This window comes from Podarcis raffonei, chromosome 7 (genome assembly GCF_027172205.1).
Source record: "Podarcis raffonei isolate rPodRaf1 chromosome 7, rPodRaf1.pri, whole genome shotgun sequence".
Lineage (NCBI taxonomy): Eukaryota > Metazoa > Chordata > Lepidosauria > Squamata > Lacertidae > Podarcis > Podarcis raffonei.
The window spans coordinates 23,498,022-23,521,440 of NC_070608.1; the positions used below are offsets into that span (position 1 = coordinate 23,498,022).

Genomic DNA, 23,419 nt, shown 5'->3' on the forward strand with positions numbered 1-23,419 from the left:
GATCAAGCCATTTCTGGCTTTTCTTCTATTAGCTGAAATAGGAACTGTTCTGTAGCACTTCTAATAGTCACCAAGTGGGTAGGCCTCCCCCCCCCCATTTCCTCAACCCCAAATGTTTGAGGGAGGCATGATTTTCCTTGAAAATGATTTTCATTTTCATTGAGACCATTGTGTGTGGGGAAAGGGTATTTAAATACACCTGTCTCCCTCACTCCCATCACAATTGCCCCCTACTTCAGAGGGGCAGAGGAGGAAGGTATCAGGGCAATTCTCTTTGAAGAGCGAAGAGCTAAAGTGATGGAGCTGATTCCTAGAGAGGAGAGGCAGACCACAGAGAATGAAAATGGCTAGAGCAATCTATGCAACAGCCGTGTGAGGGAATTGCACAGCTACTGCATTGAGTTAAAAATGGAAACAGAAGATGGAAACCATGAGAGGAGAGGCCACAAATGGAAAGGAGAAGTCACAGCGAAAGAAGAATGGATGCAAAAGCTTATGGAATATGCAGAAATGGCAAAAATTACCGGGAAAATAAGAACTCAAGATAACAAACTTTTTATAAAGGAATGGAAATGGTTTATTGAATATTTACAAAAAGAAAGTTAAGAACATTGGCAGGATTATTGTAATCTGCAGTTTTATGAATATATAGTTAAAGTAGATGAATAAATGAGCAAATTTGGATATGCAGAAAATATTAAAAATAAATTTAAGGAACCACAGAAAGAGGGGGAAGGAGGTCAAGTTTTGAAATGTTAAAATGACTATAAAATTATTGAAATGTATAGAATTGAAAATCATTAAATAATTAAATAATAAAAAAGAAACCATGAGAGGAGAATCTTTCATAAAATGTGAGCGAACAAGGTAGTAGTAAATATTCCATAGTAAATGTCCAGTAAGCAGCTGCTGGCCTTATATTAGGCCAGATAATTTATCCTTCTAATTTAGTATGGTTTAGTCTGACAATACTGAATGGACAAACAGTCTCACCTGGTGTGACAGCCTCCTATGTACCTGTAAAGAGAGTTGAAAACAATTCACAAACAGCAAACTGACAGTATGGAAACTGCCAACCCCTCTAAGAAGGCAGCAATTTCCACTCCAACCTACGTTCATCACAGTTGGCACTGTTTCTGTTGAACCAAATTTTACGTTATTAGAGCCAGTGTGGTGTAGTGGTTAAGAGCGGTAGTCTCGTAATCTGGTGAACCGGGTTCGCGTCTCCGCTCCTCCACATGCAGCTGCTGGGTGACCTTGGGCTAGTCACACTTCTCTGAAGTCTCTCAGCCCCACTCACCTCACAGAGTGTTTGTTGTGAGGGAGGAAGGGAAAGGAGAATGTTAGCCGCTTTGAGACTCCTTAGGGTAGTGATAAAGCGGGATATCAAATCCAAACTCTTCTTCTTCTTCTTCTAGTTTTGCTGCCAACTGCTGAAAGTAAATTATATAACTTACATTTGTTTCGTAGACATCTGAAAGCAGCCCTGTTTCCGGAAGCTTTTAATATTTGATGTTTTGTTGTGCTCTTTTATATTTTGTTGAAAGATGCCGAGTAGGACTGGGGCAACCCAGTGAGATGGGCAGGGTACAAAAATAAATTATTGTTATTGTTATTATTCAGTGTAAAGGAAATGTAAAAGCAGTTTTATAAAAATAATTAACCGCATGTAGTTTGCAGATTTCAAACAACAATGTGAACAAATGCAAATCATATTTAACTGATTTCCATTCCTGACCACAGAAGAACATGCACGCTGCAGCAATTTCTGCTACCTTTTAATTCTCCAACATCCCTACTCCTGTTAGATGTAAACTGCTCTTTCTTCATCACATCACATAGTTTTGTTCTTTTTGGCTTTTGTAGGAGGATTATTTAGCAACCGATGATATGCTTGTAGACTTCTTTAATGAATTCTTGAATCTCCCCGTAAGTATGTTGATATAAACTTTTCCTTAAACACTTACTGTGAATATTAAGTGGTTTATGAGATAATATAGGGTAATGGGGTGACGTCTGTATTCTTGAAGTGGAATAGCCCCTCCTGCTTGCCTCCAGGTCACAGCAGATTCTAAACTGCATTTCCGAAGTGTGAGCACACATAGTTGGTTGCCCATGAAAATATCGCAGAGAGAATGTTGACTTTGTAAGAATTATCTCATGCAGGAAACCCCAGTGGGTTTCGAGGTCGAGAGAACAATGCTACAATACATGTCAAAGCAACAAAATGGAAAGTGGCTGTTGAGAAACCCTGACCTCATCATAATTTGATTTTCTCAGGAGAGTTTTCTCTTGTCAACATTAATGTGGTTAATGTGAACATTTTTATATTTCCAGTTTGACTCTCCTGCAGCTCATCACACGAGTGACTCGGGAAGAATGTGACGCCCCTGTTAAAACACCATTACAATTTGGCCTTTTATCTTTGTTGTGCTTATGCAGCCGTTGCCTAGAAACAGGGCCCAGGTGTAAGCATTACTATGTAGGCAAGAGGTTAAATTAAAGAATAGCATTGGGCTGAATGTCATCTATCCCAGGAAGCATGTGCTTAAGGAGAAAGAATTGTTGCTAGCCTACATAGATGCTAGAAGTGTTCATCTGACAAAATTAACCATTACATTGTGGTTTTTGTATAATGGGGGATTTCAGTGGTATGGTGGTCGTTAGATGGCCTACTTCTAAGGGGCAGAAGAATGGCACTTCTTGCATAGAAATTACATCAGAATGTAAATAATAATAATAATAATAATAATAATAATAATAATAATAATAATGTATTATTTATACCCCACCCATCTGGCTGAGTTTCCCCAGCCACTCTGGGCGGCTTCCAATCAAGTGTTAAAAACAATACAGCATTAAATATTAAAAACTCCCCTAAGATAAGATAGCTGCTCATTTATTTCACATCTGAAGGAAGGGCGTTCCACAGGGCGGGCGCCACTACCAAGAAGGCCCTCTGCCTGGTTCCCTGTAACCTCACTTCTCGCAATGAGGGGACTGTCAGAAGGCCCTCGGCTCTGGATCTCAGTGTCCGGGCTGAACGATGGGGGTGGAGACGCTCCTTCAGGTATACATATAGATCTTTTTAGTAAGTTTATTCATAAGCGTGGCTTGACCATAATGCTAAGACAGGGTTTGTTTAGCCAGGTGGCTTAACTGGGGAGGAGATCACAGCCCTTTTGCTCCTCCCTTGGTTTTTGGTTCATTGGGGCATGTCAGCTAAGCCAAGGTTTGTTTTAGTGTGTTGTCTAAACCTGGGATTATGGTTAAGGTCTCTCTTCCTTAACCACAATCTGTACCCAAGGTTCCTCCTATGTTTACTGGTCATAATTAAGAAAGGGAGACCTTAACCATGATCCCATGTGTAGATGACACAGTGAGCCAAACCTTGGCTTACCTGGCATCCCACACTGACCTAAAAAGCCCGGGCAGGAGGAAAGTGAATGTGAGCTCCTCTTTGGGAGCCAGCATATTCATGTAGTCACAGTAAGCCATACACCAGGGGGCAGAGATGGATTTAGATCCCCCAACTGTCAACCAAGTGATCAGCACTGTTCTACTCATATGTTCAGCCGTGCTTGTGCAATGCTTTGGGATGCAAAACATGAGTCGTCTCCTCCAATACCACTGAACCCTTTTGCATGTGTGAGGCCCAGTTCAGAAGAGTGAAGTCAGTTGCTGAATTTGAGAATGTGCCTTTGATTAACTTAGTAGTTTGGTGCTAATCATACTGGCGAAGGCAATTGGTTGTTTCATTCCATTCCTGTATATATCGTGTAAATGATTGGTGGTGAAGCATCCAAAATGACAATACGATTTATATTTAAAATATTGTTATTGGCATCTTTTTTACTACATTAAAGGAACCAGATGTTTTCAATTTAGCTAATTGGAATGCATGTTGGAAAATGGGCCCTTGGGCTCTACAGCTAGGGACTGAATTAAAAATAGATACAAGTGATTAATTAATGTTATCCTTGGTTAGTTTTCTATGTAAATATTGTACAACTAAAATTATCTAGTGTCTATTCAAATAGCTCCAGATTATGGAATTTACGTGCTTCATTTGCATGCTCATATAAACTAGCAAGGGTTCAATGATTTGGAATTAGAAGTTAATCCTTTATTGTTATTGTTTGTGTTTCCCTCCTCTTTAAATAACTGCAGGAAACTTTAAATTCTTACGTTGCAAAGACTGTATAATTAGGTTCCTGCTGACCCAAAGTTAAGAAATGTCAAAATAACATAAACAAGAAGGGAGGGAAAGGAGGCTCGAAGCAGCCGCCTACTGGTGGCAGAACCAGGAGGTAGAGGAGCCAGAGCCACCAGCCACCAGATGACCATAACCAGTAAGGTTTCTATGTTGACAGTGCATGGAAGATCTTCCTAGTAAGTTTAGAAGGTGAAAGGCAGGGGGATGTGGAATCTGTGGGTCTCCAGGTGTAGCTAGGCTCCAGCTCCCCTCATCCCCAGCCATCATCGTGAAGGGTCAGGGATTTTGGGAACTGGGGGTGTCCAGCAACATCTGGAGGCCCACAGGTACCATATCCCTGGTGAAGGGTCACAATCTCAGAATGTTCCAAAGCAAAACCTAATGCAATCAACAAAAATTCAGCAAGAAACCCATCCAGAATGCAAATTATTACATCACACGGGTTGAAAGGAATAGAAAGAAAGTCCGATCCTATACAAGGCTACTCAAATGTAAGTCCCGCTGAACTCCAGAGAACTTGCAACCAGGTGTGGAAGCAGCTGGACTTCCAGCTTCAGGAACATCCACCAATACACAGCTGTACCTATCAGTGCTATGATAATTATTATATTTTAGTCTTTACGTTTTGTTGTTGTAGACCTTTGCAGAGCCAATTAAGTTCAATCCTGACTTTGGCGTTTTTGAAGTTGCTACCGATGCCCCACAGCGTCTGGAAAACCAGCTGAAAAAGATGTTGCGTGAAAAGAAACCCCGGAATCCCATTTACGAGGTCATAAGGCCAGCAAAGCAAGAAATTCCAGACCTCAGACCTGTTCCCCCTCCCCCACCAGTGTTAAATTTTGACCCAACTTATTCAACAATGGTAAGTTGATGATTGGTGCTGTTATTTTTATTATTGTTCTTATGCATTTAAGAGGTGTTAACCCAATATGATGTGCTATATATTAGCAATTCCAAAATGTTTATCCAGTTGGTGGGGTCCCGTGTTTAGCCAATTGGTGGCTTTAGGAAGGCAGGGCTGGGGCTGGGGCTGGGGCATCAAATTTTGACCTTGCACAGGGTGCCATATTACCAAGAGCTGCCCCCGGCATGATTATAGAGCCTGCCTTTTCCTGACCGTATTATGTTTACAGTTTTATGTATTAAGCTTTGCACACACCACTGGAGGAATGCATGGAAATTAAAATTGGCACTGGTGGACACGATCTCGCCCCCTCCTTTCAAGCTTTCATATACATTTGCTGCGTGATAAGGGCTTAGGATTTCTTCAATAGGATGGCTGCCCTTATAATCTGCTTAATAACAACAACAGCAAAATACTTCCAGTGCAATGCCAAATATGCTTGCAAAGGAATAGACCCCAGTGAACACATAAACATGCATAGTATTGCCGTATTATTAAATTTAGAACATAACTTTGGACGTTTGTTTTCCCTTAGCATGATAAATCTGACTTTGGCATATCATCTTTTCTCAGGAACACTGCAGACAAAAGGCTGGAATTTGTTTCAGCTGAACATAAATAATTGCAAATTTATTTTCTTACATCCAGAAAAATTGGCCAAAATAAAGAAGCGGTCTTCAGTCTTTCCAGAAACCATTATCAGTAAACCATAGGAGGCATATTCTAACAGGAGAAGAACGGCCATCCTTTGCCTCTGCAAAAAGTATTATGTGATCCATGGCCAACATCAGCATTCATTATTCTGGGACGTTGTTTAGAGTGAGGCTTCCCCCTCTTCTCTGCAGATGTTCAGGGGCACCAGGGAACATGCTTCCCACACAACCCTATAGAACCAAATGAAGGTTGCCAAGTAGCAGGGCTTCTTGGATTTCACTATTTCCTTTGGGAACAATTCCTTGCCACTTAGAATAGACACAAAGAAGCAATTTCAGGCCGATGCGGTGACTATTAATGAAAATATAAAAGTGCTTGTGGTGTTTGTGTTTACTTACAAAGTCCTAGACAACCTACCAAAGTACCTTAAACACTGTCTGATTCCTTATGCTCCATCTTGATCACTGCGATGCTCTGATGGGGCACTTCTGGTGGTTCCCACACACACAACCGAGGTTTCGTTGGCCTTTACTATGGATGGAGCCTTTAATGTGACAGACCCTGCTGCCCTGTGGATCTCCCTGTCAGTAGAGGTTCAGGAATCAGCCCTGCCTTATTTTGGATATCTTCTGAAAACTCTATTGTTTAGACAGGCCTTTTTTTATTTTTAACTAACCCATATTCACTGATGTTTTGTTGATATTTTTAGTTAAGCTTTTACTGGTTTCATTATATATATGGGAAGCTATATGCCGCATTGTTATACTTTTATGAAAGTGCAAATTAGAAATACTTCATTAAATAAAAATAAATAAACACTCAGCTGAAGAGTGGGAATGAAATCCTGCTCAAAGTCTTGCAGAGAGCAGATTCAAAGTCTTCACTCATCAGCTGATGAATTGAGACTTCAGTCCTGCTGGGTACTGCTTCGGAATCAGTGTGGGGCTGTTTGAAAGCCCTTTTGCAAATATCCCTTCATTGCTATTTAAAAGTCTGGCTTTCAGAGATTCAAAAAGCAGCATGGATCTGTTTCCAAAAGGGCTTTCGAACAGCCCTGTGTTGTGCTTTGAAGTCTTGACAACCAGGGCTTCAAAGTGAAGTATCATCAAGTATCATGGTGACATTAGATCAGGCATAGGCAAACTTGGCCCTCCAGATGTTTTGGGACTACAACTCCCATCATCCCTGACCACTGGTCCTGTTAGCTAGGGATGATGGGAGTTGTAGTCCCAAAACATCTGGAGGGCCGAGTTTGCCTATGCCTGCATTAGATGACTGACAGGTAGGTGGGCCCAAGCACCTGTCATATTTGGCCTGCCAGAGTTGGGAAGATAAGGATCTGGTCCAGCAGCCAGAAGATGTCCCTGCTCTAACATGTATTCAGCTCACCCTGGATTTTAAATAAGGCATGCATGATTAACTGCAACATCACAAAAGAGAGGACAATATACTCCACCAATTTGAATGTGGTGATTTACATATAGAGATGCAAATTTAGAAATGATTACTGTAATTCAAATAGGAATGTTCTCTATCTCACTCTGAGCGGGGAGACTTGTGACTTGTGTTGCTGCTCAGTCTGCTGTCCTGGTGTTGCTAACTGTCAATGGGCAACTTTAAAGCTCCTGCTCTCCTTTTTTAATTTCTCTTTATTCTTAAATCAGTCTTGGACTGGACAGCTGTCAAACAGAAGATGCATTCAATTAGACTGCTGTTTCAGAGCTTTTGGCAGGTGAAAGAGAGGGAGCTCTGTGCCAATAGGGGGTGTGTGGCTAGCAGGGTGGAGCAGAGGTCCACTTCTCCCCATTCTAATCTCCTCCCCAGACCATCAAAATGTGGGGTATGGATTCCTCTGAAATCCAGTGATTTTCAAATTATACCTTTGGATCTCAAGCTGTCTCCACTGCTGCCAAATTATGACTTGCCCCCTCTTCCACCATGGCTTCACCGTTTCATGAAGTCCTGACAGACTGCTGTAGTTAGGATTGCTGCCTTAATCTGTAAGCAAATCTGTTTGTTGACTACATGGCGTATAGTACCTGAAGTGAAAGATAATTTACAAAGGTTTTTATATGTGTGTGTATGTGTGTTAGTGTCTCAACCGAGAGCAGGCTATTGCGTGGATTAAGAAGGAAAGATTCCCATCGTTTTTAGAGAGCGACTGTTACTTTGAATACAGGTACTGCAACTTCTAATTGGAACGCAGGTTTTTAAAGCTGTACATTTCCCTTGAACAAATATGATAATAATTCTCAGATACTTTTGGCCTAGCTTATATAAGTTTAATGACTTATGTGGATAATGAAACTGATGCTATTTTTATGGCCTCTCATTCTGTAATTTTTACAGGCAGTCCTAATTTATCGCCTGTACACGATGTTCCACATTTAATCATTACCGAACTTTACTGGTATGCATGTGTTTAATCAATAGATCTCTCCCACAGCATTCCCATTGTGGCTCATTTTGCCTCATCTCCTCCGTATATCTCTGTGCCTTTCTTTAAAACACAAATTGCAACTGCATCTGAGTCAGAGATGGGGAACCTGTGGTCCTCCAGATGTTGTTTGATTGCAGCTTCCATCTTCACTGATGTTGTCTGGGGCTGATGAATGTTAAGAACGTGAGAAGATGCTGCTGGATCAAGGCAAAGGACCATCTAGTCCAGCATCCTGTTTTCACAGTGGACACCCAGATGCCTATGCAAGAAGGATATGAACACAACAGCATCCTCCCCTCCTGTGGTTTCCAGCAACGGGCATTTAGAGGCATACTCTGGAATCTAGCAATTTATGGCAGGCCACAGGTTTCCCTGTCCCTGATATAAGAGGTGTAGACATAATCCGGGGAGGGAGGCTGCTGTAGCTCAGCAGTAGAGCATGTGTTCTATCATGCAGAAAGTCCCAGCTTCAGACTCTGGCATCTCCAAGTAAGACTGGAGAAGACTCCTGTCTGAAACCCTGCAGAGCTGCTATCAGTCAATGTTGGTAGGACTGAGCTAGGTGGACCAGTAGTCTGACTTACTATAAGGCAGCTTCCTTAACCATGGTTAAGAGAAGCACGAGTGTACCATTGGGTCATGGGCTTCCTCCCTCAGCCTCCTTCATTTTGTGGCAGATCCTCTTTGCATGGTTTACTGATGCTTAATTGTTACGTCTGCACCAAAGTTAACCATTGTGGGCAGAGGCTGCTCCTAATTTGAAACCAAATTCAAACCCAGGTTTCAAAGCTTAATTAAGTGCTAACCCTGTTTAGTCTTAATCCCGGGATGATTCAAGGTTTGGATGGTTTAGCAGCACCCGATCATTGTCATTCTGCTTTAAGCTGCAAGAAGAATAGCAACTCTGATCCCAGACTTTAGAAATCCAGATAACATTCTGCAGCCAGGTGGGCACTCCTTTCTCCACCTCCAAATGTGTGTGGTGGGTGGGTGGGGTTATTTAATGCTGTATTGTTTTTAACACTCAATTGGGAGCCACCCAGAGTGGCTGGGGAAACTCAGCCAGATGGGTGGGGTATAAATAATAATAATAATAATAATAATAATAATAATAATAATTATTATTATTATTATTATTATTATTATTATTATTATTATTATTAAATTAATTATTGCCACAGTGGGGAGACATTAAATACCCTCACCTATTATCATGATTCCCCCAGTTGCATTGTTGTGGTGGTCGGTGGAGGGAGAAGAAGAAGTGGATATAAAGGAAAGGGTCGGATTATAGTGATATGAGACTGATTCCAAGCTATTTTGCAGGTGGTTTTCAATTTCATACCTGCAAATTCAGATTGCACAATTAAAGTTGATTTGTCACTCTTCTGCAGCAAACCCATTCCCCACCAACACCGTTTGTGGTCAGGAAAATAGCAGGAAAATGTACTGCAAAGTTGGAATATCAGTTGCTTGATGAGATGTCATATACCTCCCCACAAACAAAAGAAATGAATGCTCAATAAACACTGAATGTAATATAACTTCCTTTCAAACACTGCAAACAAATCAGTCTGAATGCTGAATGAACGGGTCTTCTGGAAGCAACCCAAGTTGCTTCCTAGGGAACAGTGATGGGCTATAGGGAAGGAAATGGGTAGAGCAATATCTATACAGGCCGAAATCAGCCCCAGAACCTACTCAATAGTTGTGTTGAGGAAATTGCAGAACTGCTCCACTGTATTAAAAAGTTGGATTTTCTGAGCTGTTCTGGGGTGGGAGGGAAAATATGGAAGTCGAGGGGTGTTTTGTTCATGACATGCAGATGCTCTTTTGAAAAGAGAAAAGAGCAAACAAAATGTAGCTATTCTATGGGAAATGCCCAGTGTGGAAGGAGCCCTGATTAACTCTAGTAGGGAGATGGCAAGGACATTTGTCCAAGAGACAGAAAGTACTGGTGAAGGAGCCCCACCACCAACTCATCCTTCTCCAGACCTCCTTCTCCATTAAGGTATTGGGAGCGACACATCTATATGAACTCATAGTGTTTTCATATATGAAGCTTAAATTGGCTTTGGCTTTGATTTAAAACAGGCAGTAATATGAATATAGAACCTACAAGGCAGATGATCAGCAATTGTGTGCACGTACCAGGGGCAGCAATGCCTCTAACCTACTATTTTCTCGGGGGGGGGGGATCTAGCCACTGTTTGTTTAATTGTTTAAAAATATTTCTATACTGCCCTTCACCAGAGCTTCCAGGGTAGTTTACAAAAACACAGTCTGTAGCCCAGGGCGTCAAGAAAACTATAGAGGAAATGGAAGTGATTGATGGCAGAAAATACATATATTTGTTTTACAATAAGTACAAGGAGATCAAGGCAAACAGAACAGCTGCTTCCATGTGGTTTGGCGTTGGTTCTGCCCGCCTTGATTTCTAAAGCTGTTTTTAGTGAGGAGGAGCTGTTATTTTTAATGTTTTAATTTGTTTTAATTTATTGGGTTTGTTTTATTTCGCTTTGAACATCTCCATTGAAGGGGGAGAGTGGGTTGTCCAATTTTATTGTAAATAAAATAAAAAATAATTAATAGTGGCAGTTGGGTGCTCCAAAGGTTTCTAAAAGGGGACTCTGGCAGGCAGGGTCCGAGTGTCTGACTCAGTGCATCAGCAGGGCAGCTGACAAGCAGAGGGAAGCATAGGCCTATACTCTGGCACTACAGCTCCATCAGAGGACTGGAGGATGTACTGCAGCTTTCAGCCTAAGGGGGATCAGGTGACATGAGCCATTGGGGTTCCAGCTAGCCATAAATACTGACTGATCCTGGTTTGACTCCTTAGTCTGTGCTACCTGTAATTTTGTTTGTAAACCAGTTAGAGCCCAGATGGAATCTGCCAACTTGCAATCTATCTCCAGAATGACCTGAGGCTAAGGTCATGCTGTATTTATAGGGTATCCTTCTGTCACTTTTAACAACTTCCCAGAGATGCAAATTAATGTGCACCTGCTGCTTTTCCAGCCCAGCAACCCTCCATGTCTTTGCACCTAACACTTCTTCTTAGTCTGCTATAGTGAAAAACAATATCCCCTGCTTTCCCTAGCAGATAGGAGGAATGAGCGACTGGGCAGTAGACTGAAATGAGCATTGGGGTTGTATCTGGGTTGTATCCTGACAAGGCCATTTGCTAAAGTACCCTTCAAAACACTTCAAACTTTGAATAGGATTAAAGATAAGAGTGGTAGATTCATAAAGTGTCTTCCAACATTTTGTTTTCTTTAAGAGAACAGTAATGCTGTTGCTAAAACCGGTTAGATAATCTAAGTGACCATATGATATTTGTCACCTCACTGTAGGTTAGCTAAACTGATATCGCAGGTGGAGTGGAGCAGAACTGGCGTCAACGTTGTTATAGATAAAACGTACTATCCTTGGTTCACCAAAAGCCTACCACCCTCAGAAACCTCTGAAGAGAATGAAAATGACTTAATTATGAGAAAGTTCTACGTCTCTCTTGGCCAGGTAAAATAGATGCTGTGTGACTTAAACAGGTCTAAGATAGCCTTTTCTCCTTGAGTTCACATGAAATTTGGCTAAGACTTTGGACCACAGGTTGATTATCTGTGTCTTACTATGTTGCATTTATTGTTTTTAGAATTGTGTAATCTATTTGATCCCCCCCTTTAAAAATAGTTTTATTTGCTGATTATTTGTCATTTGTATATGTGTATTGTTCTGTTCCTTATGTTAGAGTCTTTGACTTTGGTTCCACCCGCACTCTACATTTAAAGCAGTATCCTGAGAAAAATCCTGAGAAGTGTAGTTTGTTAAAGGTGCTGAGAGGTGTTCCCCTCACTGGGCCACAGTTCTCTGAGTAGTTTAACAATCAATCCCTCCTGCTAGGGAACTCTTGGAATTTCAACTCTGTCAGGGGAATGTAACTAGATTATGTTTTCTCAGCATTGCGATACTGGAAAAGCTTGAACGTTTTCTAGCCGCGATGATGTTAAAGGCACAAGAGCTATGGAATAATACAATTGTGCCATCCCTAATGCAGATTTAAGGACATAGAATTGAATGCCCTTCACTGGTACATATACAACATGCTGGGGTACAGTTAAGAAGATGAGTACAAATATTCAGGTCCCTATCATCACAATGCAGATCTATGTATTTTTGTCGGATAGACATCTTAGTAGTGTTATTTATTGCAACCTGTAGCTATCAGTGACCACTTTCTGTATGGTTTAATTGGCATATACTGCATATACACGACTTTACCTGCTTAAACATTCACATACAGTGATACCTTGGTTTACTAACTTAATCCGTTCCGGAAGTTCGTTGTTAAACCGAAACCATTCTTAAACCGAGGCACGCTTTCCCTAATGAGGCCTCCCACCACTGGTGCCCTTCCACCGTTCAGATTCCATTCTTAGACCGAGGTAAAGTTCGCAAACTGGGACACTACTTCTGGGTTTGCAGAGTTCATAAACCGAATCGTTTGTAAACAGGACTGTTCTTAAACCGAGGTACCACTGTATTGTGTTGTGTTATCGGGCTCTACAATGTGTCATCTCAGCTTTATAGACCTCTGCTTTTATTATTCACACAAGTGTCAAAGGAATGAAGATTTTGCAAATCTGTTCCTCTTTTTGAACCTATAAAGGTTTGCACTGAAATAAACTTTAACCATTGAATGTTCTATTTTATAGGCTACTGTCACCCAGACACGGGATTGGTTTACTTTAGCCAAGCTAAGTCAGCGCATGATTACTACGGATTCTTTTACTCATCCAGTGGCATCTTCCCACGTTCATTTTTCTCCTTGGCCTTCAGAGCCATCTTCTTCAATCCTAGGTAATGTCATCAACATAGATAAGTATTAAGCAAAACATGCAGCCGCACTCAGGTGAACTCCCCCATCCCCCAAGCATTAGCAACTGGGAGGGGTGATGCGGAGAGTCAAAAGATACCATAGTCTTAAAAAATAGACTGCTGCACATCCTGAGTTTCTGGTAGTAAATTGGACACCACTATGATCGTGACCATATAGGGCATCATCCTATCCATGCATCTCTATGGTGAGAATCATATAATACCAAAAGTTTCAATAAGAATTGTATATCCTTGGAATTTACTTCCTACACCTATCTGCATTCCTGACTACATAGGAAGCTGTCATACTATTTGTCCACCTAACCTGATCTCCACCGTGACCGGCAGCCTCTCTGCTGGGTATCAGATAGAGACCTTTCTCATCTCCTGCTACTTGTTGCTTTTTAAACTGGGATGGTTGGGACATATCTGGGATCTTCTGCATGTTGCAGCTAGGGATGGAAGGAGCTGTCCATTTTTGTTTTCTCCATTTTCCATTTTTCCAGTATTAAGTTCAGTCTTCCACATTTGTGAATTTCTGTTAAAGAAAGTTCGCATGAAAATTCATCAGCATTTTAATGCAATTTTCTCCTAATAAATACATTTTTCTATGTACTTTTGACTATTGTGCACATTTTTGCAAGCAGTTTCTCCTAATATAATGCATTTTGTATGTTATTTTCACTAATGTCATTTTTTTGTGCTCACTTCCACCTAATATGAGCATTTTTGCAAATGTCGTTTGGTTGGAGAATTGCTTTGCAATTTCGAAGGGTTCTTGTGTTTGGTTTCCATATTGTCTTGGAAACAGAGAGTTTGAATGATCTGGTTTTAAATGCTTGCTGAATCAAATTTCTCTCAATTCCCTATCTACCATTAAGCTATGGTCCCTCCTGTATGGTTGAGCTGCTCCATATGGAACATGTTTTATTTTGGTAAAGGGTTGATATGTCTTTAAAGTCATATTTGATCCCCTTTGTAAGACATGGTGTTAACATTCTATTTCTTAATTCTTTCTTCCCTGTCTTCTCTACACGCCCCCCCCCAGCCCACAAATTGCTTTAGATTATGGGTTAGTGAGCCACTCAGGGATGGGAACTGATATAAAAATAAGATGTTGAGTAATCACTATTACTCCTCCAGAGCCTTTGGGATTCTTTGAGCAGGGCTAAATATGTACACTGTCAGTGTCTGACACTTTTATTGGAACCATGACAGAAGACTAGCATTGGCTGAAAATCAGAATGCCTTTAGGCTACTGTGGTCAATAGCGCCTTGGATGCATATCGGATCCTGTCAAAACCCTGCATTTGTTGATTAATGCCTGTTTGCGTATTTATGTTTGCCTGTTTTTATTTGCAGCACAACCCTATACACGCTTACTCAGAATTAAGTTGCTCTGTCTTCAGTGGAACTAACTCTTAAGAAAGCGTGCAGAGGATTGCAGCTTTTAAGATCCATATTGGATGGGGAACAGGATCTGGCCAAGGAGCCAGATTCTTATCTCCCCACCTCCATGGGTCAAGTTTGACAAGTGGGTGAAGCCACTCACCTGTCAGTTCACCTGATGTCAGAATGATGTGTTTTGCCCTTCAGTAATGCCACTCCTGGGGCAAGTATAAACCAACCATAATAAAAACCAATACAGGTGGCAACCATTTTGCGTGGGGGTTCTGTTCCACCCCCCCCATTCCACTCCCAATCCTCCTTCTTCCAGATCCAACAGGACCCATGTGTCAGTGGTCCATTGAACTCTCCTAAAATGGCCGCCACCCGTAGTTCAAAAACAAGCACTAGTTAACAGCAGCAGAACAGTTAAAACAAACAGCAATGACAACACAGCTTCCCAAAAGTGGAAGTGGAACCAGCTGAAGCAATATTTATTTATCTGGAACACTTCTGTACTGCCCTCAGCAAAAACGGTTCCCAAGACAGTTTACAAACAAAACATAAAAACAATAAAAATCTCAAGAATAGAACAGAATAAGATAGCATCACAATAAAACCCGTCAATTGAAAGCAGAAGTTCAAAGAAGTTCAAACGCAGAACTTAAAAACTAGAAACAGCCTGGGAAAATAAGGTTACAATCCTATGTGGGATTTACTTGGGAGTAAATCCCACCAAACTCAATGGGGCTTCACTTTCAAGTCGACATGTAGAGGCTTGTGCTGTAAAAATGACTTTGCTTGGTGCTGCCAGATGAAACTCCTTGCAGAGGGAGTTCCATAAGCAGACCTCCACTACAAAGGCTGGTCCTTCTCAGATGCGGCGTGTAGGGATGTAAAAAGACATTGTTTTCCATTCCACCCCATACCTGTTTCATGCAGCGTTGGTTTCGTTCTGCTACAGTTCGGATTCTGCAGGGTCTGATATTCAGCTCACTGTTTGCTGTGGCCAAATTTGATTACGGAATTCATTACCTTATTATTATACGATTTCAGCGGGGGTAAGGAACGAAAACGTAATGACAGAGTGAAAAAATAAAAACTGTGAGCTGCAGACTGGGTGGGAAATGGTGATAGCAAATACCAATCATATTTGCCTCCCTGATTTCCTTTCCTGTTTGTAGACAGACACATGAACTTATGCAGTTTCCGGTACTATTTCTTATCTCAATGGAATTGTCTGACATTTATAGTGGTCTGACTCATCTCAGAAGGGGAGAGCATCTGAGATTATCTTAATGCCTAGGCAGGTCGAGGTGGGGGAACTTAGCAAACACTTTCAGTTTCCACTGGTGTCATCCACCTCCCCTTTAACAAAATGCTTAGTATGGAAAGAGTGAACTAGCACATGGAAGAGTTTATCTTTGGGACATCAAAACATACAGTCAAACCTCTTGTTCCAAATTTAATAGGGTTGTTAAATGGGGGTAGAGGAAGAATCAGAAAGTACCATCAAAAGAAACAAAACCAGTCTACTTTCTAAATAATCTTACAATAGAAAACTTCCACCTCACAGGCATTCCAAGAAGAGAAAGAGGGGTCTGAAGGGCTGGCAGAAAATAATAGGAATATAAGATATATCAGGTCAAAGGCCAATCTAGTCTTTCACCCTGTTCTCACCGTGGGCAGGTTTTATATGTCCTTCAGTTCAGATAACCGAGTGGAAAGACCAAGGTGGATGCTAATAGTTTTGAGATTCACCTTGTGATTGTTTTAATGTTTAATTTCCATTGCTTTAGATTTCAGGGCAGTACAAAGGATGCCTAGTGTTTCATCCACCGTTCTCCATGCTGTTGCCCTTGGAGGTAAGCGGCATTTATCGTGTAGGAGCCTTCTTTGCATATAGACCTGGGATAAAGCAGAAATGGATAAAAAAGAAGTACCATGCTCCCCACTTCCCTGAGTGTGAGGAATTTTGAGAGGAAAGTGGCTTGTAGCATCAGACCCCTAGCAATGGTGGAATATCACCGAATACTTAAAAACATTTGTGTTTGTGTAATAGATGGCTTCTTTTTAATGAAGAAGAAAGCCAGAGTGGTGTAATGGTTAGCCTGCTGGACTAGGACCTGGGAGACGAGGGATCAAACCCTAAACCAACTATGAATGACCTTGGACCTGTCACAGTATATCAGCCTGATCTCTCTTGCAGGGTTATTCTAAGGATGAAATGAAAGGGGGGATAAATTGTGGGATATAAATACAATAAAAATAATAAATCAAAACTTAAACAGAAGGAGCAGAGGGTAAGCAAGCAGGCAAACGGAAAGGCATTGCAGCATTAGTTTCCAAGCAATGTCGGCCCCTCACACCAGTGTCTTAAGCAAGCTGTTTGGGATTGCCAGAAACTTCATGGCAATCTGTTTGAGGAACTTCAGCATTGTGACTCTCTTTTGTGCACACGTAGGCGCTGAGGGGAAAAGCAACAACATCCCAGGTAAGTGAGAGGTGGCACAAATTCCAGTGGCTTGTGGTAGCCCCAAAGTCCATAAATAACAATTCTACTCATTGTCAAGTGCTAGGTTATGCAAAGACCTGGGGTGGGGCAGGGGGCTTTGCAAAACTGACCTTCTCTCTCTCTCTTTTACAAAACACAGTAAAAGTAATAATACAAATAATGCAAATGAATGCAGAAATAGAAAAATAAAATAAAAGACAGATACAATGGGGAGAAAAACCTGAAAGCAATTGAGAATGCAATACAGCATTCAACTATTGCATATTAAAAAAGGGGTGGTGGTGAGTCAGTTAAGTTCTCAATAAGGCCTTTTGTTTTTAATGCAGAACCGGAAACCAGGATGAGGAAGAAGCGCACCCAATCTGGTACATCACTTCTTCAGAGGGTAGTAGCTAGAAGAAGCATAGATGAGGGCCACTCTATGTCTCTTCCTGATACTCCTTCAAGCACTGTCTTAAGAGCATACGTAGGGCAGGACTGGGATGTTGCCCTCCAAGCAGCAAAGAGCAAGGAACTTGACCAACCACCCATGTATTTTCAAACAGTAGATGAGTTTTCATTAGCCTATGCTCAGTATATCCTTAAAAGCTCTGTAGCACAGGTTACTGGGCAGCCGCCCATAGTCAACCCGACTGCTATCGACTTCGACAGAACGTCTAGAGTGTTTATAGTTGAGATAGCAAACATTCAACCTTTCATGGAGCCACTCGAACCAAAACCTCCACTTCCTGCGGATGATATACCAGATAAGGGGAGCGAAATAAGCGCTAGTACGAAATCTGAAAAGGATAACACTGAAACCAGGGCTGCCTGGTGTCTTAGCCACAAGACTTATGATATTGGCAACAGGCATGAATTCGAAAGGTTCAAGAGGTTCATCAAAGGAACTTTGGGAGAAAGGTACTTGCGGCTTTGGATGGACATTGAAAGACTAAAGGTTCTGCGGGATCCTAAAAGACAGAGAAGGTATTTCCCTTATTTCCTGTTTTGAATATTTATAACTTGAGCCTTTCGGCTGTTCCAAAAGAGGCTGGGGGTGTTGAATCAGTTTATCCAGTCTTCGTCAGCCTGGTACCCTCTGGATGGGGCTATACTCAGTTGCCCATCATGCTTGTGCTGGTTGGGGCTGATGGGAGTTGGAGTCCAACCAGCTTAGGAGGGCACCAGATTAACGAAGACTGGATTTAGTTAGCACCTAAGAAGATCAGTGGAAGAATTATTTTTGAGTTAGTAGTAAACATCCTAGCTAATACACATCTTGTTTGATTGATTGATTGGTCCCTATGTCATGACGGGCTATAGCTCCAGCCATCCCCATGATCGGTCATGCTGACTGTGTGTAGCTAATGGGAACTGGGGGTCCAACAACATCTATAAGGTTGCAGGTTCCCCAGCACTGCCCTATACTGAACTATTTGAAACACCTAATTTTTTATTTTCTTTTGGGGAAGAGAACTATTCTATCTTCTGCTGTGTGGAATTTTATCTGAAAATATAGTTAGCTTCTTCTCAGTTGTTAGCTGCAGTGCGTTTGTGCATATTCTGTGTGAATGTTTTCCTTCATTCAAGACAGCTTGATAAAATGAAAAAAACCTACTTAGTGAGCAATGGAGATTATTTCCTTACCACTGAAGTTTTGATGAAGCTAAACCTGATTGATGGGGACCAGTGGAACATGTTTAACTTGAGACGTGCTCAACCTGAAGTAGTGAAACCTTTGCTTCTTTACTGGTAAGAGGATGAAAATCAAAGCCATTCAATCAAATCCTGTTTTGTCTCAACACTTTGTGGGGAGTTGAGGGGGAGGAAAGAGAAAATTATGCCACTAAACATTTGCTACATCAGCAGCTAAATGCTGAACATGGGAAGAACCAAACTGTTTTCTCTTGAGATGTCATGGTCTGTTGGCTTGAAATTATACTAGTATTTTATGCTCCTTTTAATGGGGTGATGCTATATATTGCTGCTTCATTGGTGGCTTTTGGTGCACAGATTTTTGTTGTTCTTACATTTTTATGCAAGCTGCTTTGTGACTTTCGCCCTTAAAGGTAGCTTAAAAGTTAACGAGCGAGTGAAGATTCTTGCGTGTTGTTATTACTGTTAGGAAGGGGGCTGTACATAGATGTAGATATATGGTATGTCAATGTTTATATGATTTTTCTCCTTTTCTATTCTATTTTAAAATATGTGTGTGCATATATATATATATATATATATATATATATATATATATATATATGTTCTTCAGTGGTAAGTTGCTTGGAGACCTGTTTGGTGACAAGCAACCAATAAGTAATAAATAATAATAGACCAAAACAGTGAGAACCTCTCTCAGTTTCTGCAGCAGGACATATTTCCTGTCATCCTTCCCATTTCCCTGCTACCACTGCCAGGTGGGGGCAACAAGAGGAATGGGTCAAGGGCTCTCTCTGACACAAAGAGAAACAAAAGGCAGTATTGTTTCTCTTTGTTTACCTGAGCCCACTTACAACGTCCATCTAATTACTTGATCCTTTATATCCTCTCCAGGGGTCCCCGGTTTTGTGTTATCCATACAGGAGCCACACAGGCTGCCAGCACCAAACTGAAAATCTGGCATTCTCGGCAACAGAAGCCACGTATGGATGTGGATCCGTTCCCACAGATGGTATCACTGTTGCCACTGAGAGCTAAATCTTGCATGCCAAAAATAGCACAGCCCCAGGTACTGCTACTGTCACTCTTGGGCTTTCATCCATAATATATGATGCCTGTACCAGGTGGTGAAGAGGGCAGAACCCCATTATATAACTTGATCTGCAAGAACTGTGATAGTGGAGGCCTGGTCGAGAAAGATGGTGCTGTAACTTGTAACATGCTAGTGGGAAATTTGCCTCAGCTAGTGGATCAAATGCAGCTCCCTTGGCCTACAAAAGCTAGCCTTCGAACCATCATATTGTTTTGATGGTTTTATCAAGTAGAAATATATGGCATTCATAAGCCATGTGAGTTGGGCATGTGTACTTAAACGTGTCTTTTCAAGAGCTGTCCCTGCTATAGAACCACCAAACTGATCTTCAAAATTGTCCTGAATTGAAAAAGCAGTTCATGGTTTCGGTCTGATGCTGTAGTTACCTTTAGTGCAAAGAATTTGGGGTTATTACAAAAGATTTTTATTTTTTTACTAAATCTAGACTGTATCTATTGAAAACTGATATGCAGTAGATGGAACAGGACAAGTTAATTCTGAGAAGTTCTTTCTCTCTAGAGAGGAGAAACGGGATCATCACCACCACCAAAAGGAGCTACGGTAGATCAGCAGATGCCTTCCAGACTATTATCAGCAGTCCTGCCCCGGAGCCAAAGTGCTATTCAGGAAGCTCCTGCCCTCCTCTTGAGTTCAATGGATGTTGACAAGAAGCGGTAAGCTTCTCCACATATAAAATATTTTGCATGCACCCTTTTGAATGTGTCTAATTGATGTGTGACGCATGTGTGTCATCTTCAGCCCCATCAGGGGGCAGAACTGGGCGGGGGCGGAACGGACTTACGGATGACCGCTGACGCATCCAATGATCCAGAATGCAACACCCGCGCAAACAGGGAGTTGCCTGTATGCAAAAAGCTTTTATTCTTTTCATTCATAACATGTTCCACCACATTTTAGTTTCATTCATTGCCTGCTTATTCTTCCGCTGACAGCATCTTCGTTTAATATTTTGTCATAAGCACCTGTCATAGATCCTTGCCTGGAAATGGTGAATGTGTCTTTTAATGTTCAGAGGCACCGAGAAAGGACACCATTTTGGTGGCTCTCATTCTCTTCCTTCACCAGCCCCACTGCCTGTCCTCCTCTACTCTAATGCTGTTGCCAGCAGGGCTCTAATTATGCTCCCCAACAAGTGTTGGGAAAGGGTTAGGCAAGTGTGGGGAACTTCTGTTCCTTCCAATGTAACTGGACTACAACTCCCATCATCCCTGGCTATTTTCCATTGGCCATATTTGCTGGGGCTGGTGGGAGCTGTAGTTCAGCAATATCTGGAGGGTCAAAGGTTCCCCACACCTGGGATGTAGGGCAAGAGCTGGAGAAGGAATAAGTTTGGCGGTATACTGTCTGCATCTTCTCCTTGCTTGAAACGTTTAAAGGTAAGGACACTGTCTCCAGGAGTAGAACTCAATAACCCTAACTGTGAACTCACTTATTTTATCTCCTTTGTAACACATGACATAGTCTCCATAGATCCTCAAGCATCTTTTGAACCTATTTCTTCTTCATGGGTCCAGGCCAGCAACAGCTGCTCATATGACAACAATTCCTGACAAAACAGATTATCTGATGCCAAAGCTGGATAGAAAATACACCTACGCGGAAATGATCCCTGTGAGTAGCATTTGGAATTCCTGGATCTGCTGAAAATGGTTTGGTGACCAGGTGACTATGATACTGCCCTCCATACCAGAGTGGAGGTATGATTGCTTCTTGTTTGGGCTTGCCCTGTGGTAGCCACCTCTTGAGTCCCCACCGTCTTGATAACATCAAAACTGGCTACAAAAGGCAAGAGGCAGCTAACTTTGTTCTCCAGACCATGTTCTGAGGTCTGAATTGTATATTGTGCTGCATAAAATTCACCCCATAACTACCATGATCAGACAAGCTGCATAATGAATTTGTCACACTATAAGGGCTTCACTATAATGGACCACATGTGACCAGGCACAGCATTAACCACACGAATGAGTACACTTGCATATTATTTATGTTACATGCAAAATAAAAAGGAGAGAGGGAGAGATGGCATCAAACTGTGAAATATCTTATTTCCACAATTTCAAAACCTCCTTTTTATTTTGTTCTGTTTTGTTTTCCTTAGAAGTGAACCTGAGGCAAACCTTTTTACCATGCCTCGATTAAAAACTGGCAGAGCTACCAGCAGTCACATGAAGTTCCTACAGGGGCCAGAACTGTCCTACTGGCCATTTCTGTTTCAGGCCAAAACCTTGATGTTAAGGCACTACAAATGTAAACCAGTGCCAAGCTTGCTTAAGGGGCAAACTGCAGAAAACAAAGCCCCAACAGTTTTTTAGAAAAGAAAAGAAATAATGAAAAGCAGTCTCAGAAAGTTGTCATTTTGGCTGAGGAAGCTGTTGGGGAGCTTTAGGGATATTTAACCCTTCCCAAAAAGTCATTTTCTCTTCCTTTTCCCTCCTGTCAACTTTCCCCCCCCCACCCTACAAGCTCCCAGATGCATACTCAGTTAATTTCCCTTCTAAATGCATATTGAGAATCCCACAGGAGGGAAGACAGTTGATGCGATGCTACTTCCTTTTAACCAAACATCACCCAAGATTTCCCAGATTCTAGATACCCCTAAGGACCCTGTCAGTCCTATCACAAAGCAGTAAAAACACACGAAAATGTTTAAGTCTGCAACATCCATTTCATTATTAGTATATATTTATGAAATGCCACCATGTTCCACAGTGCTTCACAGGCACACAGGGGAGAATTAAACTATTATTTCCTAAAATTTGATAGTACAGCAAGAACTGAAGAAGGGGACGCATGAGAGAGGCAAGTGTTGCAATGTGTCACTATAGAGATAAAAGTACCACATTCAAGAAATTTGAGATTATAAAACAGGTGACACCATTCAGCTGGCTTATTTGGCTGCCGCTATTTAAATCTGAGACAGAATGAGACTTTCATGCCTTGCTGAAGTGTGCTTTCTGTGATCCTAGGGCACAACGACTGCAGCCGTTTCAGAACTGGGAAGTTCTGTAATGGAAAGAATGCTTCAGTCCCTTAATGTGGAGAGCAGATCAGGCTACATCTTTACTGAATTCTGTGAGAAGTCGGAAAATAAGGTATAAGGATTTTTTTTATCAAGGTATTTTATTCTTACGATGGGCACTTTGCACCTTCTTCTTAGGAATATGCAGAAGCATTTTGGCCTCTCTCCAGCCCAGTGAAGATGGCTAGGCTAGAAAACGTTGGCTTGCCCAAGGCAACTCATTGAACTGAGCAGCTAAGGATGGTTTTGAACCTCAGAGGCCCAGAGACACATTCGCTATCTTATCGTGCCTAAATATTTATAATCTCCCTTTAAATAAGGTGATGCTAGATTGGGCTGGGGATCGGGAAATAGCTGATTGGTAAAGGAAGATGCTAGAGAAGGTATTTCTAAAAAGTGCCTGCTTAAAAATATGGACAAATGTAGCTGCCTTATTCTGCTCCATCTAGGTTGGTATTGTCTACACAAGCCGTCCCCAATCCTGTGCCTTCCAGATGCTCTGCACTGCAACTCCCATCAGACCCTGCCATTATGGCCAGTGGTCATGGATGACAGGAGTTTTAGTCTGGAACTCATCTGGAGGGCATTGTATTGGGGAAGTCTGGTCTACACTGACTATCAGTGGCTCTCCAAGGTCTCAGGCAGAGGTATTTCCTGT

The 23,419-nt window shown here is 41.6% G+C and overlaps 1 protein-coding gene across 2 annotated transcripts in view; it reads left to right on the forward strand.

The window, feature by feature from the left end:
• The window catches only part of RGS22 (regulator of G protein signaling 22), a 78,591-nt gene that overhangs the window by 9,313 nt on the left and 45,859 nt on the right, over positions 1–23,419 (forward strand). Inside the window, exons 3-14 of one of the 2 annotated variants that reach the window (XM_053395528.1) lie at positions 1,867–1,929; positions 4,854–5,078; positions 7,868–7,953; positions 11,568–11,733; positions 12,927–13,071; positions 16,275–16,340; positions 17,317–17,956; positions 18,560–18,721; positions 19,520–19,694; positions 20,238–20,392; positions 21,254–21,350; positions 22,709–22,834. In XM_053395528.1, coding sequence (XP_053251503.1) covers positions 1,867–1,929; positions 4,854–5,078; positions 7,868–7,953; positions 11,568–11,733; positions 12,927–13,071; positions 16,275–16,340; positions 17,317–17,956; positions 18,560–18,721; positions 19,520–19,694; positions 20,238–20,392; positions 21,254–21,350; positions 22,709–22,834 — 2,106 coding nt within the window. Of the gene's footprint in view, positions 1–1,866; positions 1,934–4,853; positions 5,079–7,867; positions 7,954–11,567; positions 11,734–12,926; positions 13,072–16,274; positions 16,341–17,316; positions 17,957–18,559; positions 18,722–19,519; positions 19,695–20,237; positions 20,393–21,253; positions 21,351–22,708; positions 22,835–23,419 lie in introns of those variants that run through there. The other variant, XM_053395526.1, reaches the window with a different exon arrangement.